This window comes from Amblyomma maculatum, chromosome 1 (genome assembly GCF_055883805.1).
Source record: "Amblyomma maculatum isolate TAMU_Amacu chromosome 1, ASM5588380v1, whole genome shotgun sequence".
In the NCBI taxonomy this organism is placed as follows: domain Eukaryota; kingdom Metazoa; phylum Arthropoda; class Arachnida; order Ixodida; family Ixodidae; genus Amblyomma; species Amblyomma maculatum.
Window position 1 is genome coordinate 73,629,483 of NC_139344.1, and position 18,485 is coordinate 73,647,967.

General features: G+C 46.5%; 1 protein-coding gene and 1 long non-coding RNA gene across 2 annotated transcripts; both read left to right on the top strand.

Annotated features, from left to right (window-relative positions):
- Window positions 1-288: 288 nt before the first annotated feature.
- LOC146202801 (uncharacterized) lies at window positions 289-1,935 on the top strand. The gene has a single exon (XM_084602099.1). It carries the CDS (start codon window positions 289-291, stop codon window positions 1,933-1,935), a length of 1,647 nt encoding a protein of 548 aa, XP_084458225.1.
- Window positions 1,936-2,454: 519 nt separating this feature from the next.
- LOC146202802 (uncharacterized) lies at window positions 2,455-4,338 on the top strand. Its single transcript, XR_014703754.1, has 3 exons — window positions 2,455-3,110; window positions 3,194-3,333; window positions 4,149-4,338. It is a non-coding gene; the product is annotated as an uncharacterized LOC146202802 (long non-coding RNA).
- The last annotated feature ends 14,147 nt before the right edge of the window (window positions 4,339-18,485 follow it).

Below are 18,485 nucleotides of genomic sequence, written 5' to 3' on the forward strand. Positions count from 1 at the left end.
CGTGCAAATAACTGCCTGTGCTATTGCAGGCAGTTGGTTTCGCTGCTGCATATTCAAGCGTGTGAAATGCTGCAGGAAAATAAAGGGGCACAGTTGATACACGTGCTTCTAAAAAACTTCTGTGAGACTTTCCCATTCTCCAAAAGAGCTGAAAGCGATGCAGCGAGCACAGCAGAAGGCAAGGCGGCGTTGTTCATAGCTGAACATTGCAGCATCATCACTGCTGACCATCTCGCAGAATTCATCAAGCAATCATTCCCAGACAGTGCGGCTGCCCAAGGCTACCGAATGAAGAGAACTAAATGTGCTGCAGTGCTCAAAAATGTTCTCTACCCCCACTTTAAAGAAGACCTTGCATGTGATATTGGCAACAGCAAGTACAGCATCATTGTTGATGAATCAACCGATATTTCGGTGACAAAGTATTTGTCAGTTTGTGTGATTTACCACAGTGAAGAAACGTCATCAATAGTGACAACGTTTCTGTCCCTTTGCGTGCTAGAAACATGCGATGCGCGCGGCATTGTTGAGGCCATAAAATGTGCTCTGAAGGACCACAATATGAAACTAGAAAATTTGGTTGGAATCGGAACAGACAACGCAAGTGTGATGACAGGTGTGAACAACGGCGTTCATCAGCTGCTGAAAGCTGATGTGCCACACCTAGTTTTGATTCGCTGCGTCTGCCATTCGCTTCAACTGGCGACATCAGCCGCCGTGGCAGAAGGGCTCCCAAGAAGCTTAGACTACCTTGTTAGTGATACTTACAATTGGTTTGCTAGGTCTTCGTCCCGGCAGCAAGCTTACAAGAAACTTTACGGCCTGCTAAATAGCGGGGAAGCGCCTTTAAAGATCGTGCAAGCTTGTTCGACCAGATGGCTTTCGATCGCGACAGCAGTGGAGCGAGTGTTGGACCAATGGGATGAGCTGAAGGTGCACTTCCAAACTGTTAGGCTGACGGAAAAATGCTACAACGCGGAAGTGCTGCACTCTATGTACTCTGACAACGCCAACAAAGCTTATTTGCTCTTCCTGAAGCCAATACTTCAGGATATCCAAAGAGTGAACAAGTCCTTTGAAGCTAAGAATGCAGACCAGACAAAGCTTCTGGACGACCTCGTACGACTTCTGTCTGCCCTCATCAAAAAAGTGGTGCTTCCAACTGTAAACATCGACATAATCACGACCAAAGTAGAGGACCATCTTGATCCAAAGCCGTACTTGGGCTATTTGTTCGAAAAACACATGCAGGAAATGAAGGAAGCGGGGTTTAATTCCGAAGATGAAGACATATTGCGAAAGCGATGCATCAAATTCCTGGTTTCTCTCATCGAGCAGATACGCCAGAGGCTTCCTAAGAACATTGAAACGTTAAAAAACGTGGGACAGTTGGCGGTTGAGAAAGCCTTGTCTGTGTTGAAGCCTTCACTAGTACCACTCATGGAAGCAGTAGGTGTACCGCCAGCCAAGATAGATGCGGCCGAAAGCCAATGGAAGAGCATCACAACTGTCCCTTGGACGAATACATCATCGACTGAGAACTTCTGGTGTGAAGTAAAAAATTATAGAGACTCTTCTGGCGAAAACCCGTTCAGTCAATTAGCGGACTTCGCTATATCAATGCTGGTGCTACCCTACTCCAACGCGGAAGTGGAAAGATCATTCAGCCAATTGAGCTTGCTGAAAACAAAACTACGAAACAGGCTCGCGCCAGCTACTGTGAACGCCATTATGGTGATCAGAGCGGGGCTGAAGAGGAAGAACAAAGGATGTTTTGATTATCAGCTGCCAGAAAGGGTTACCCGACTCATTGGGACTGATACCACTTACAGCGGACTGAGCGAGCCGTCTACATCAGGAAGTGCTGTGTGTCAGCCAGTTCTCCAGGTGGATGACGAGGATTCCGATGATGATACCGATTCGTTTGTGTTTTGACTGGTTTTGACTCTGCTTCAAGGCTTGCATAGCGTTGCTTTTGGCTAATGTTCTCTGGACACACCCTCATGTTCTGTTTGTAATTACGAGCAGTGTGATATGATATACGTACCCGTCTGGTGTAATCCTCATTTATATTTCAAGATGTTCATAATAAACCGGTGAAAAAATGCACATCTCCCTTCTAGCAATTTACTGCGCACTACGCTTAAAAACGGTACAATTGCCGGCCTATTTAGTTTCTCTTGCATATGAGAAAAAAAATTGAGGAAAGAACGCTCGCTGAAAGGCATGAACAGTACTGTGTAGTGAGCTGCATTGGACGCTGGCCGGGAACTATATGCGCTACAATTAGTCCAAATATACGCTCGAAAAAAACCTTTTTTTCTTTATTAGCCACATTTATGCGATACAATTTGCCAGCTCTTCGGCTCGGGGCTGCTTGTAATGCACGCACAAGCAGACGCTACTTCCGACGGCGCTGCGTATTCTGGGGGGGAATTCTGTAACGCTCTCAATACAAAACCAGTCTCAAACCGCTCAACTTGCCCTGCTCCTATTGGTCGGCGGCCATACTGAAATTTTGCGTCATCACTGATCTCACCGGTGACTGCGCTTACGTCATCAACAAGACTAAAGTGGTGACGTTGCCCATGAGCTGAATATTGACTGAAATTGTGAGCGAAACGAGGTAACCCCAAAACCAGTCAACTGAGTAGAGCGAAAATGGCGGCTGTGTTCCTTGCGTTGCTATAGCGTTGCGCTGGCTGTGTGACAGTTGTGTCGGCGCGATCCACGGCGTAGAAGGGAGGACGAAGACGCGTTTGACGTACCGGTCTAGTTGTTCCGACTCTGTTCAACTCGGAAACCAGCAGAAAGTGGAGTGACTGTGCGGCGATTGCCGACGAACATCGATGAACGGGGGCTCACGCAGCTCACGGACGAGTGCGCAGCCACTGCGGCTGCATGCGCACCGCGTTTTTTTGCTATCGGGGGCTACCAGCTTGCGTCGGGAACGTAACATCGTTTGCATCGCATAGGCATCGATCAGCAGGTGCGTGCACTGATAGCGGAAGCCATCGGGCGGAACGCTGATTGTCGTCAAGGCGCCGCGGTGCGATATGGAAAGCAGTCGCTAGGCAAGGGGTTCTACGTTGTGAACATCACAGTAGTGAGTAAGTGTTGGTTTTGACTGTGTGTGTTTGGCTACGACTTCGAAGCGTCATTGTAAACTTGTATTGTGCCTATTTTATTACAGATCTGCGACGCGAACATACGCACTTTTGACCCTCGTTGCCCCGTGGGACCAAGGACTCCAAACAACGCGTTCGTCTAGCGGTACTCCTGCACGCCGAAAGGTGAACGAAGGCCTGCTAAACGCCTGCGACTTTTTCTTGGGTAAGCTGTAAAAAACCCGCGTCGGTTATCGAACTATATTCATTAATATGTGCAATCGACCACTTGCTGTAAGTTGGCTTCTCTGCAAGTCTTGTTTTCTAACCAAAAGGACTCGTTTCCCCTCGCATTGTTAAAAAACGAACAGAGGAAAGATCTCTTTTCTTTCCAGCTGTTGTCTTCGAGATTACCCAGCGACACCTGACGAAAGTTCAGTACCTGTATATACCTCAAAATACAGGACGAAGGGACTAGGGATTGTAGTGCCTTGCCCCCATTCGTTACGCTCCCTCCCTACGACACGTTCGCTACTCGAAAGTGTGAGTACGCTGCAAAAAGCGCCTGCTTCTTTTCGTTTCAGCAAGAACTAGAAGAGTGTTGTGTGATAACGAGACCTTTTGGTTGGATTACGAGCCTTACAGAGAAGCTGACTTGTATTTCGGCGAGTGATCGATTGTCTGAATTCGCTGAAGCTGCATGCATAAGACGGACTAGTTATGCATATGAATGCTTGTTAATGTACAAATTTAGTGTTATGGCACCAGGAACCAAATATTCAATGTTTGAAATCTCTTTACTGCCTAAGAAATCGTAGCGCTTGTGTTGTGCAGGTAACCTTAACACATTTTTGTTTATATCACTGTGAAGCTACAAGGCTATCCTTACAATGATGCTTGCTTGGACAGCCCTGTGACACGTTGCCAACATTCCTGTGAATGTTTACCACCTCACTGTGGGCTAGTTGGTATGGATCTTTGATTGTATACTAGAACATGCAAAAGGCAGACTTAAGTGGATGTCATTGTTTGGTTATGCAGGAGACTGTGACTACCCGCTGGAGTCATGGCTGCTTACACCAATGCCAAGTCATCCCAGACCCAACTTGCTGTCCCTTCTCTGCTATCACCTTGCAGCCTGGCACAGTTGGCTGTGGTCACTAGCTGTGTGGTAAACATGCTTAAACCGAAAAGCGTAGCGTTACAGCAAGGTAATAAATATCCATGACGCTTATTGTGAATCAGAAAATGGCACCAAAGATTTTTTACTGCCACATATACTCAGTAGAAGCACTTATTTCTTGGCCGCTGTATTTCACTCGAGTGTTTTTATTGAGAAAGAGACATCATACATACCAGCACACTTACCTTGATGTACAATGACCATACAACATTGACATGTATATTGCAGAATAATTATCGGGCTCAAAGAAGCCGCTCCCTTTCAACATATTGAAGCTACCTATACAAATAGGTACTGTATGCATGGTGCAGTGTGCACAACGCTTACATATCAGAGGTAAAAATGCCAGCTGGATGGTATACTACTAGAGATCTTGCTCGCAGTGCTAAATGCTGTAACAGCTGTTAGGAGAATGGTGTACAAATACTAGGCTGTAGTGCCCACAATGATTGCTGAATGATTACAAAATTCTGGTGAAAATAAAATAAGCATCACACATACATCGTTAAGGCAATGTGTGAGCAGATGTTATGTACACTAATAAAACGTGTAAAACTGCAAGGGGACTGCTGAGCAGCTTTAAGACAGTAGAGGCAGCTAAGACATGAGCGTTCAAAAATATTTTACACCATAAACATGGTAGAACGAGGGAAATAAGATGGCTACTCAATACAAAACAGCACTAAACAAGGGTTGAGGAGGAACCTTGGTTTGCTAGCCAAAATGCCTCGGCGGCAGCTTTTCGATGGAGGCGAAAAGCAAGACGCCCGTGTGCTGTGCGATGTCAGTGCACGTTAAAGAACCCCAGGTGGTCGAAATTTCCGGAGTCCTCACTACGGCGTCTCTCATAGCCTGAGTTGCTTTGGGACGTTAAACCCCACAAACCAACCAACCAAGCAAACAAAATCGAAATGTGGGCTCGGCTTTCAAACTGAGGCTCCCCTCAACCCGTGTTCAGCGCTCTTTCATACACCATAACCATGTGATAAGCACCTCTTTACTTAATTGTCACCTACTTTTGACCTTGGAATTTATTTTCAAAGTTGTTTTCACCAAATAATCAAAAAAAGCATCTTTTGTGCAAACTGGCTTTTCAATTGAAATGGTTTGTACATAATGCACACAACATGGAAAGGTAATAGAATGAGGAATGTGTGTAAAATGAACATCTTTTTGAAACACTGCACAGACTCCATGATGACACTTCAAAACTAGCACACATTCTTCGCCTTCGAGGTAATCTGCACACCTCACTGGTGGGCCCCTTGTTTATAAGGCTAGGGAAATTTAGCAGATTCACCAGCTCGCCTCCGGCATCGCGCACCAAGTTTGCGTGATGTGTTTGCCTTTCCCGTCGAAAGGGGGGGGGATACCGTTCAACATGAACAGACACTGACAACGTTTCAACAATGTGCCACTAACAAACACAGCCTGCTGCGCGAAATACAACATACTGCACATCCCTGTCCAGACCTGGCTGAACAAGCTCGTCCTCTCCTCGGTCACTATATCAAATTTCTGAATAAAGTATTTTCTTTCTCTGAACACACCATAGGAAGCATTAACATCACAGTTTGTGTACCTTATAGAGACTAAACAATCAACATCAAAGCATCAACGGAATATCGGGAACGGAGCCCGATGTGGCCGAAGTCAACTGGCTGCGAAGCACAGGAGTGACTGTCACCGTGGCTTGCATGAGGAGTCCGTGGTGGAGGGTCGTGTGTCGGATCTAGCTGCCACCTGCCTTACTGCAAGTGCAAACGTTCCTCTGTCGGCAAACACAGTAATGTAGCCTTCATGATCTTCTTGTATTTTCTTTTAAACAAACAGAACAGCAGACCACATACCTCCCACTCGTCGCTCTTGACATCGATAGTAAACACTGTTTGACAACGCTGACACTCTTCAGTAAGCTGATGACTTAGTCGATTTTCATGCCCAACGCTTTCACCACGCTGATCACTGCAGGTTCGTAGCCTTCATTGTATTCAATCGGATTTTTCCAGCTGCTCACGACATCCGCACAGGACCTCGATTTCAGGCGACGCACGGAAAATAGCAACTAGCCGAGGAATCAGCTGTTTTCTGGCAAGCCGCCATGTGCACTCTTTGACACCGTCAGCGTGCCCTCGCGGAGACAAAAAGTTACTAAAGAGCAAATTTAATTGCGAAGCATAAAACGTATCTCCTTATGCTTCATGTTAATTAGTTGTAAATACAGTTCCTCAGCAGAATAAATATTTATTAATTTTATTTACTGCGTATTAACTGCGCCGTTTCATAAAAACTTAGGAGACGGTCCCTCGTCGGCCTCGGCTAGCGTTGCGACAAATGTGTAGCAGTAGGCACGACCGCGGAACGGAGATCTCAGGGGCGGAGTCATGCTACGAGTCACTGGCAATTGGTCGATTCCGTAATCCGTCACGATCGACGTCTTAAGGTCACGTGAAAGCCGCGTCAATTTGACGTCACGCTCTACAACTTGAGAGCGAAATTGAGAGCGTTATAGAATTCCCCCCCTGGTTTCGCTTTTGCTTAGCGTGTTCTGCTGAAGGCTGTGGCACCGAATCATTACATTTCCTTCCATTTGTAAGCCATGCAGGAGGTCCAGTGCAAGTATTTTTACATCCAGCACCGCAGTACATATTAGCGGTTATTTTGGTGGTTTTTCGAAAATATTTAGCGGGTTTTTAGCGAATTTTTGGGTCCTTTTGGCGGAATGCTGGCCACCAGAGGTGGCAACACTGCTTGTGACCTCTATTCTCTTGATATTTGCGACCGATTTGCTGGGAATGAGGTGTTGTGCTCGGCTTCCAACAGCAACTGAACTAGAACGCGATACAAGATGTTCCGAGTGCCGTCGAGTTGTGAACGGCGAAAACAGTTGGCCGTTGCGATCCGCTGGCTGACCGTCGATGGCGAGTTGCATGTGGAACACGAGGCTTTATTTCGAGTAATTTGCCATGGCAAGTGTTGTATAACGCTGTGAAAGCTAGGAAAGTTTGTGAAGTAGGTTGTTTTCTCTCGCTCAGGAGCACAAAGTTATCGCTCGGGCGACTTCGGCTATGCGCTACAGCTGTTTTCGCATGATGACGTTAGCAGCGAGCGGTCGTTCCACGTCTTTAAAAGGTTTGCAAATTGTGTTGTTTGGCCTCCGTCGGTACAGCGTGATATAAGTACTGAGCAATTTTCTCTCCGCCATTTCTGCCAAATGCAAGTTTCTACAATAACGGCCAGTGCAGTCAACTGTCGGTAGTTGACATCCATTGTTAATTTAAACAGCGCGAACAGGAAGACACAGGACAAGATAAAAGGAAGCCACAGTACAAGCGCTGTTTAAATTAGCAATGGAAGCTTACCAATTCGCCCAACAAAGTATCTTGGTATGTCGATAGTTGGTCTCGTTGCCTGACTAGGCCAGCGTGTCACCGTTAGCAGTTGTAAGATTGTGTAAGCAATGATTTGCTGATTTAACTCCAGACAACGAAACATGATTTCACTAGCCAAGCAATCAGGGTGAGCACGCACAAAATTGCGGAGAAATACGAGCAAGATGGATGGTTTCCTGCTTATGCAGACCTACTACATAGTGCTACGGTGTAAATTATTGTCCTGTGTGGAAAGAGAGACAGTTGACTGTTTCAGGGGTAAAAATTAACAGTATTTTCATACGCTCTGGGTCAGAGTCATGAAAATGTTCACTTCAGGTCAGCACTAATGCTGTCCAGCTATATATTTCATTGTATGGCACGTAGAAAAGATGACAGCTGAGATACATGGTATAAATCCAAATTTTGCTCTATAGCAAAGCAGTTTTATAACCTGCTTGTGAAAATTAAATGAATATCTACATATGCTACTTATGATGCAATTCAGGGTGCTGCATATTTGAAGTTTGTGTTATTTTCATTTGCTGCGTGGCCTTCGGATGGAAAACAAAGCACTGGGGGTCATTGGCTATCTCAAAAAGTGCAAAATTCTGCAAGGTAGGCAGGGGCTGGGCTAGCTAGCAGCTTTTATGTCTGTAAGGATAAGAAGTATAAATCTTGCTGGGGCAAGATTTCTGTGCTCTATACTATGCATTTTCTTACAGCTTTCTGTTACTTGCCTGCAGGTCTATCGAAGCTCGTTTCTACAGCCTGTACTAAGCATTTTGTCACAATTTACTATTCCTTACTCTGCATGAGCCTTGCTTGGAGGTCGATTAATCACATATGCTGTAAAAAATGTGCTGCAAAAGTTCTGCTGGAGGAAGTAATATAAGGTGTAATTACAGTATGAGAATAGTTTCCTATTTCCAAGAATCTTTGCTCTTTCATGGCTGTATAATAAAGACTAGTCACTTTTATCTTTGGCTATTTTCTTGTGCCTGACTGTTTCTCTTGGTGCTCGTAGCAAAGCTGTGCTAAGTGTTGATACCTTGCTTTCAATTGATGTTTTCATTATGAAGCAACACAAGATAAGTTGGCTTTATGCCTGGCTTTCCGTACTTGACTCCTTTACCTTGAACATGTTGCATATAGTGCAGAAGTTATACATTTCCACATTTCAGTATGTATGCATTAACAGCTATGTGCCTACTGGAAACATCTGAATGTACACAATCTAGTTTTTTTGTCCAATCAGACCCAAAGCACAAAGTGCTGAACAGCAAAATAGTTACAGGCTCTTCCCAGCTTTGATTGGAAGAAATGATGGTTTCGCATTCTGAAGTTTCTGGAGGTTTCAAGAGATGCCATTAAAACAAAGCTTTTGTTTTAGTGCTTCCCTTTTTTTGACCGACATAATGCAGCAATCAGTATTTGGCAATCAAGCATGGGAATTTCAAACATGGAGAGCTTCCACAGTTGTATGTGAATGGTGTAAAATGTCCCACACGCTATGCTTTGTTAGTTTTGTTTATCAGTGGGGTTTTCTCGCATGCACTGCAGTCTCGGCAAGTGGATATGTCTCTCCGACTGCCAGAATAGCTACGTTACTAGCCGACCCAGGCCTTCAACAAGCATTAGTAGAGGTTTTTGGCCATATAGTCTTGGCTACATACATGTTGGGGTGTGATATGCATGCAGAATTAATATAGCAGTGCTAAAAATGGAACTCGAGCATCATGCAGTTGCACCTTCGTAATAAAACTCAAGTAAAAATCAAATGCTTGAGAGATTATTTCATGATCCTCCTAATTTTTTTATTTTGATTGTATGATGTTAACCATAATACAGTTCTTTGGCATTCTACCTCCTACAGTTCTCAGGAAAAAAAGAAAAAAAAACAACTAGCACATATGTAAACAAAATAAGTTGAGCTGTCAAGAGCATGTAGTTTAAAATAGCATCGTGCACCCTTTTAAGGTTTCGAAGCACTGGTAAGTAAATCTAGATCTTTTGGAGAGATACCACTACACACTGTTATGGGCCTGGTGCGCTGCAGCTTTAGCCGTACATGTGGCGCCATCTGGGAGGCGCCGTCGAGAAAGGCGGCAGTCTGGATCCGCAGCCGTGGGTAGCGCTTACGCTGTGTTCCGATTTGTTCCTGGTTCCCCGTAAGAATAAATAAATAAACGCCGACTGAAATAAGAGCCTCTACTTACTGTTGTATTTATGGTCATTTCCAACCTGATATCTCACCCCTTGCTTTTCGTTTCGGCTGCGCATTTCCCATGTGTTTTTTTTTTTTGTTTGTTTTTTTTTCAGGACTGCACGCTAGGTTTCTTTCAAGCATGCGCACGACCGATCGCTTGGTTGTATCGAGCGCGCGGCATGCGAAAAACAAAAAAAACGGGGTAGTATTTTTTTTTTCTTCTTCTGGACTCAGCTGAAGCCCTAAGAGTTGTACTATGCGTGCATGCTTGGAACCATGTGCTCGGCACGTCTTCGGGCACGGCCTGTGTGTTAATGTAGAGAGCTCCCAGTCAATTCCTGCCCTGCGGGATGTTTTTTTTTTTTTTTTATGACTTCGTAATGATAGTTTCCAGCTGTTATCGGCGCTCGTTTTTGGGAAGACTAGCCTGAAGAAGTACGACATCGAGAGCGAAGCACATTGCAGGAGTGCGCGCTCTTGCCACGCGTTCACGGTTCTCCGCAAAGAGAAAACCTCCTTTAAGACTTACAGCTCGATTTACTGCTGTGTTTATGGGTGCCTTAAAAGTTGTCAAAAAACCGCAGGGAAGCAACCGAAAATCAGTGTTTTCGGTTTCCCTGGAAATCATACGAGAGCGATGCGACTCATAGTGGACCCCGACCTTGCAGATGCAACTGGCCTCAGTGATATTGCGTGGGTTAATTTGCCAAAAACTACATAAAAAAAAAAGAATTACACATGTGGTGAAGAGACGCCGAAAGGGCCGAATAAAACTAACCTCCTAGCTGATGTCGTAGAAGGCGCGCATTTTCCGAAGATATCCGAGGGCCCCTCTGCACTGTGAAGTTCCTCGCGTATACACGTGCTGGCTTCGTCCAGTTTCTGACCGCGCACCAAGCAGTTATTCTTAAAATAAGTCTCAACTTTCTAGGATCGCTATACCGAACAGCACGCGCTGCGGAGCTTGCTCAGCTATGTCTGTTTTTCTGCGCACTGCACTGTCCCAAGTCACCTCTCGTTTCGACGCACCGAGTAGAAAATAAAAACTACGGCAGAACTGCAGTGGCGAAAGAGCACGTGCACACATGGCCCGGCGCCTTAGGGCGTCTCCAGATACAACCTGGGCTCGTCCTGTCCTGCGAAAGAGCTTTTTTTTTTTTTTTTTTTTTTTTTTTTGAAGAGCGATTTCATTCACTGACGGTGCCCAGCTGTACTCGGCTCTCGGTTCTGGGGGGTCGAACATATGCCGTCTACACATGCACTGCCACCGATCGAGGGGAAAAGCCAGTGGTGCGCATTGCACACTGGCATAGTTTTTGTTTTATTTATCTACTTACTTTCAAACTGCCAAACTGCGCGGATTCCAAATTCCTACTTCAAAAAGAAAGAAAAAAAAAAAAACGAAGAGCCTCCGGCAGAAGCGCTCGCGCGCCGACGATGCGCTGCGCCCCAAGCGCCGGCGGCCTTCTACCAGACGACATGAGCGAGTAGCGGCTTTCTTTGCTTTGCTTTTGATTTATTTTTCAACACAAGCGCATGGTACGCATGTCTCTAACGTGCGCATGTGGCACGAGGCAGGAAATGGTCGAAGAAAGTTTCGTTCTAACAAGTTGCTGTCGAGAAGCGTAGACTTCGCGTTCACTCCGCCGCCTCTCTCCGACGAGCAGACGTACCACATACGGGTGCGCCGGCGGGAGGTGGCGCCACTTGTTCCGGAGCAGTGGCGCCTCCATACCAGCGCACTAGGCCCATAAGTATATAGCGGGCAATACAGATGAATTCTATAGTATTAATGAGAGGGTGGCAGGCATCGTAACTGGGCTTAATATGCGGTATAAACTGAAGGTTGTACAGGCCTATGCACCTACATGTAGTTATTATGACCAGACATGCTATGCAGTTGAAAGCTTCTACGAAGATGTAGAATCGGCAATGCGAAAAGTAAAGACGCAGTATACTGTACTAATGGGCGACTTCAATTCTAAGGTAGGGAAAAAGCAGGCAGGAGACCAGACAGTAGGTGACTATGGCATTGGTTCTAGGAATAGCAGTGGGAGTTACTAGTTGAGTTTGCAGAGCATAATAAGTTAAGAATCATGAATACCTTCTTCAGCAAACGGAAGAACCGGAAATGGACATGGAAAAGTCCTAACGGGGAGACTAAAAATGAAATTGACTTCATACTGTGTTCAACCCCCGCCATTATGCAAGACGTAGAGGTAATCGGGAAAGTGTGATGCATTGACCACAGGATGGTGAGGTCCCGACTTAGCCTAAATCTGAAGAAGGAACGCTACAGATTAGTGAGAAATAAACCCATCAACGAATTAGCGGGGAGTGGGAGGGCAGAAGAGTTCAGGATCTCGCTACAGAAAAGATATTCAGCTCTAACCGAGGATGGCGACATTACCCTAGAAGCAATGAACAATAATTTCAGAGATATCATTACTGAGTGCGCTGCAGAAGTAGGCGGTAGGATAGTTAGAGAGGATGCCGGTAAGCTGTCTAAGGAGACGAAAGATTTTATTAAGAAACGCCAGTGTATGAAAGCTTCTAATCGAACAGACCAGATAGAATTGGCCGAAATATCAAAACTAATCAATAAGCGCAAGGTGGCCGATATAAGGAAGTATAATATGAAGAAAATTGAGCATGCTGTAAAGAAAGGGGGAAGCCTTAAAGTGGTAAAGAAGGAATTGGGCATAGGCAAAAACCAGATGTATGCGCTAAGGGACAAGGCGGGCAACGTCATCACGAATATGGAGAAGACAGTCAAAGTAGCCGAGGAGTTCTATACAGATCTCTACAGTAGCCAAAGTAGTCAGTCAGGACCGTATTGAGATTGGTGGTAGGGAAAAGCAGTCAGACGTTCCACCAGTGACGAAGGACGAGGTCAAGAAAGCATTAGCACGGCCGCTCGATGGAAGCGCACGTGCGCTTCCATCGAGCGGCCGTGGCATTAGAAACTATGAAACGGGGGAAAGCAGCTGGAGAGGATCAGATAAATATAGATTTGTTGAAGGACGGGGGGATATAGTGCTAAAAAAGCTGGCCACCCTGTATACGCAGTGCCTGGTGTCATCGACGGTACCGGAACAATGGAAGAATGCAAACATTATCCTCATTCATAAGAAAGGGGACACTAAGGACCTTAAACACTACAGACAAATCAGCTTACTGTCTGTTGCGTATAAGGTATTTACTAAGGTAATCGCTAATAGAATCAGGACAACCTCAGACTGCAATCAAGCAAAGAATCAACCAGGTTTTCGGAAATGGTACTCAACTATCGATCATATGTGATAGAAAAATGTTCGGAATATAACCAGCCCTTATACGCATTCATTGTTTACGAAAAAGCATTTGACTCAGTAGAAACCTCGGCAGTGATGCAGGCATTGCGAAATCAGGGGGTAGACGAGCCGTACGTGAAAGTGCTGGAAGATATATATAGTGGCTGCACAGCAACCATAGTTCTGCATAAAGAAAGTAACAAAATTCCCATAAAGAAAGGTGTTAGGCAATGAGACACGATCTCCCCAGTACTATTCACAGCTTGTTTAGAGGAAGTATTCAGAGACTTGGAACGGGAGCAGTTAGGGATAAGGGCAGAGCGAGAATACCTCAGTAATCTGCGATTTGCTGATGACATTGCCTTGCTAAGTAACTCGGGGGATGAACTGCAAATAATTATTGATGACCTAAACAGGAAAAGTAGAAAGGTAAGTTTGAAAATCAATATGCAGAAGACTAAGGTAATGTTCAACAGCCTCGGGAAGGAACAGCAGTTTACGTTAGGTAGCGAAGCACTGGAAGTATAGTAGGCAAATATGTCTACTTAGGACAGGTAGTAACTGCAGATCCGGACCATGAAAAGGAAATAACAAGAAGAATAAGATTGAGATGGAGCGCATTTGGCAAGCACTCGCAGATTATGACTAGCAGCTTACCGGTATCGCTCAAGAGGAAAGTATACAACAGTTGCATCTTAGCTGCATGTACGCACCTATGGGGCTGAAACGTGGAGGCTAACCAAGAGGGTTCTACTTAAGTTGAGGACAACGAAAAATGGTAGGGGTAACATTAAGAGATAGGAAGCGTGCAGATTGGGTCAGAGAAATAACTCAAGTTACTGGCATTCTAGTGGAAATCAAGAAGAAATGGGCATAGGGGGGACACGTAGGGCGAAGAGAAGATAACCGATGGTCGCTTAGGGTAGCAAACTGGATTCCAAGGGAAGGAAAGCGTAGCAGGGGGCGGCAGAAAGTTAGGTGGGCGGATGAGGTTAAGAAGTCCGCAGGGGTCAAGTGGATGCAGCTAGCACAGAACCGGGTTAATTGGAGAAATATGGGAGAGGGATTCGCCCTGCAGTGGGTATAGTCAGACTGATGATGATGATGATGACGACGACGACCCCTCTTCTGAACAATGGATCAGGGCGGCGGGACGAACCAGGAGCCGCGGCACGCCGTCGTGTTGTGACCGAGCAGCGGGAGATGGCTCCTTAGCTGTTTTTAGGGAAGCGACTGTTGACTCAAAGACACTGCTTGTGCCACCCCATGATTATTAAGGCATACTGGCTTGGGCCAGGATGTGGTTCTTGGACGGCGGGGAGATGGGCGCCCTATCACCTGGCCGGCGCCGTTGCAGCAAGACTACGTTTTGTGACTGGAAACATCTATGGACCAGGTCGTCGGGGCGAAATGGAGCAGCTGCACTCGTCATATTGTGACTTCACTGCGGAAGCTTGCTTCCTTAATTGCTCTCACGGCCGGAGGCGGCGGTGAATTCAAAGGAGCTGCTGCACGTGCCGCTTGATGGCCATTAAGACCAGACATTGTGCTGCTGAGGATGTGTGCACCATCGCCTGACCGGCGCCATTGAAGATGGCTGAAACCAGATGGGACATCGCCGCTTCATAGAGAACAACGGGGACGGCCTGGCTGTTTTGCAGTGGTATACAGTATTCCCTGTACAAGTGCGAGGAGGTGTGTGTATGTGTGCGCGTTTGTGCGTGAGGTCCTGGTAGAACAGTTGGGCAGAGCCAAAGAAGCCATGGGCGGACCCAAAAGAAGCGGCTCAGCGCCCATTGGACATTTGGGAAGCTGCGGGTTCCACAGTTGGATTGAAAAGTGGTTGGGCTGCTTCACTGTGAATCGCCTGTGCTCTCAGTTAAGAGCTACCTGGCTCCCTTTGACGTGCTTCCACGTTTGCATTGTTGTAAATATGTAAAATAAATATTCAGTTTACTCTTCTCCTAACAACTACCGTCGTCTGCCTTCCTCAACGCCTTGCCGTGAAGTCATATAGGCCCCGGTCCTCCGATCATATCACCCTCCAACGAGAGACCCAAGTTGGCAGCTCCTGCCAGCCCGCACCCTAGTGGGGTATGACGTCACAGCATCACGTGGGTAAGACGTACGTGGCTACCGCCGCGCTACGCTGAAGGCTCGAAACCTAGAGTAGTATTGCTTTCGCAATAAAAAAAAAGCACTGCTTTGGTTGAGCGCCCCTCTCATACCGCCCGTCAGGATGTTCGAAGCAGCGCTGGTGGCAGAGTGTACCGGAACAGCACCCTTAGCAGCAGCTGCGGCGGCTGTGATGACCACCCCATTGCCTTAGACTGCATTCGGGCGCTGATCGTTTGCTGCCGTACGCTCCTTGTGCGATGTCATCCGCCAGTCTGGCTGCTGCAGTGAACGTTTCTTCGACAGCGCGCTCCGCAGCATATGAAGCGTTTCGTCTCCCTGTTGCGGCTCATGTCAAGCAGCCGTGGGAGTCCAGTATATATAATGCATCGGCATTCATTGACAAACTCAGTGCTGTTGTGCAACAATATCGGCGATGTCCACGACTGAATGTCACTACACGCGGCCTTTTTCGTCCCCGCCTCGGCAAGAGCTATTTGATGGAAGTCGCTGTGCGCACTCAGCAGGCGTGTGATTGCGCGAGAAACGACCAAAACGAGAACACAAAAAGAGTACGAAGACTGTGAGGCCGAGATTTATCGCGGCCGCGTAACGAGTGTTGCAACGCTTATGCAAACCGTAAAATGCTTGTATCAATTACATTGCTCGCTTAAGTCTTCGCGCTTAATTTGTGCACATAGAAATGATTCAATCATCTACTGCTTTCAATACCCGTTTAGATTATATAGTTGCCTGATTCGATCAGAATTTATTCGAAATCCGCGTCGGCTGCAGGATCACCGACCCAAATAATAATAATTAAAAAAAAATAGGTGGTCTCATATCTCTTAAGAGGAGAATGGCGAAAGCCTACATCCTTCCTCCCCCATCATTTGACTCTCATCGTTTGCCTTTTATCGGCCTTCGTTGCAGTGCTACATATAATTATAATTGGTTTACAGGAAAGGAAAGGAGCAGTATATCTGTCACACCTCCTCCTGCGAGTGCTAATTATGCCGGCACAGCTGCTTCGAAGCTTGGTAAATATGGGCGCCTCCGTAAGCGGTGTCGTCGCTCCGCAGATCTTTCAAGTTCGCCCATCAAGCGATGTAACATAGCTATGCTCTTGCTCAAAGCTCAGTTCGAGATGTCGTGGTTGAAGGAGCGGCCGAGGATACACACGCTCCTCACGGTGGAGGCTGCGAGCACCCGTGCAGGAGCTCACGATCGGTTCTCAAGCGCCACTGGAGGACTGACCTGCGCCTCCGCCTCGGATTGTGCGCTGTTTTTACGATGCCAGCCAGCGAAGATGCACTGCGACGCCATGACACTGCTTAAAAGTGTGGCTACGCCACCAGCTGCAGCCCCCGCCGCACAGGGGCCTCATTCTCACAGCCGGTGCTCCTCTCCGTCGCGGCGGCACCGGCGGGGGACACCGCACGACGGATGGAACGGCGCGATGTTCAAACATAAAGGGCCGCCGGACGCCGTCAAACCTGTTCGGGCGGGGCTTCGCCGCTCCCACGTGACTCCACGCCAGAGCGCTTTTTTTTTCTCCTGCAAGAAAAAAAAAAATACGGAGGGCGGCTGCCCTCTCTGCAGCGATGGAAGTCGTGTTCTCCGCGTCTGTACGGGGGAAAAAAAAAAAGAAGCGTGCTGCCTCACGTGCTCTAGCAGCAGTTTGGAGCTAGAAAGCGTTTTCATCTCAGCTTTGCTAACGGTACAAGCGCCACGCGTACTGCGCCAAAACAAATGAGTATAATTATAGCAAGCATGTATTAAACCGCAGAAAGTTATGCTCACTCCAATAAAATTATTCTTCGTAATCAGCGAAATTATTCTTCTCAATCAGCACAATCACAGAAAGTATAATGAACTATTCTATCAAAAAAAGGATTGTTCGCGACAGCATGGCAATATGGTTTTGATACAAGCATTAAAAATCAAGTTAGAATGGCACGGACTGAAATAATATTTCACGCAAATCTGTCTCAAGTCGAGCTGTGCCGTCCTGCATATTGCAAAATTAAATAAAATCGGCATTTTTTATTAGCCTCTTGTGCTTTGGGGCTGGAAGGCATTGCCATCTTAGCTTCAGTAGCTGTACGCAACTCCACAGTTTACTGCAAAGCGCCGCGCGTACAGCACGGAAGCAAATGGGTACGAATATAAGCAGCGAGTACTAAAACGTAGTGTAAATGCGCACTCTAGTTATATTACTCTTGATAAGCAGTTTCGTCACAACTTTCATAAAAGGGATTCTCTGTCTGGCAGGTAGGCTGCGGCTTTTTGATTTTTTTTCCCCATTGGTATGGTTTTTCTTTATTTCTTTCCTTAGACCTCCTCCCATTCATGATGTTTTCTTGCCGCGCCATTCACCCACTGTTTGCTTTTTTTTGTCTCTTTTCTTTGTTCCGTTTTCTCCTCTGCTTCTTTCCTCACCTCACCCATTACCTCTTCCTTTTCCTTCACCTGTGCGGCAGTCATTTTGAGTTCTTCGCCTGCCTAGCCAATAGATTTTCCGCCCGTCCGAATCTTTACTGTCCCGAACCTTGTTTGCTACGCCGTACGTTTTTTTGTTTCTGGTTGTGTCTATATAATGAATCTTAGCTCAAATTATGAGCCACATGCTTTATATGATTTAAGTTTGCCAAGCACCTGTTCTGCGTTTGGATCGGCTTAGGTTTGCGAGAAAAACTACCCGCTTAACTGTTTGCAACGAGGTATCGTTTGCGTAGCTCCGGAATGGAAGTGAGTGAAATTCCAAATCTACTACTTGAGAATAGTACTGTTACTTCAGCACCCCTGATAAAAAAAAAAAAAAAAATCCCCGTCTCTTATATTCCACATTTAGTGTCGCGACTTCTCGCAGCAGTTCGGAGTTGGAACGCCTTCTTATCTCAGCCTCAGTACAAACACCGCGCGTACTACGAAACAACCCAGACGGCCACTGACGTCCGACGGACAACCGAACTCGGCCGCAACTCGGCGGCCGATTTCGGACGTCCGCCGGAATTCCGGCGTACGTACGAAAGCGGATGGTCGAATCCGTTCGCCCAGCGGACAGCCGCCGTACGTCCGCCACTGGATTTGCTTTTACACAGCTATGATATAGTTTGTAGTCGTCGAGCTCGTCTGAACTGCGTATAAATCAGTAATGCCGTCAAGTCTGCATTATATGATACCAGAGCGAATCGATGCGATAGA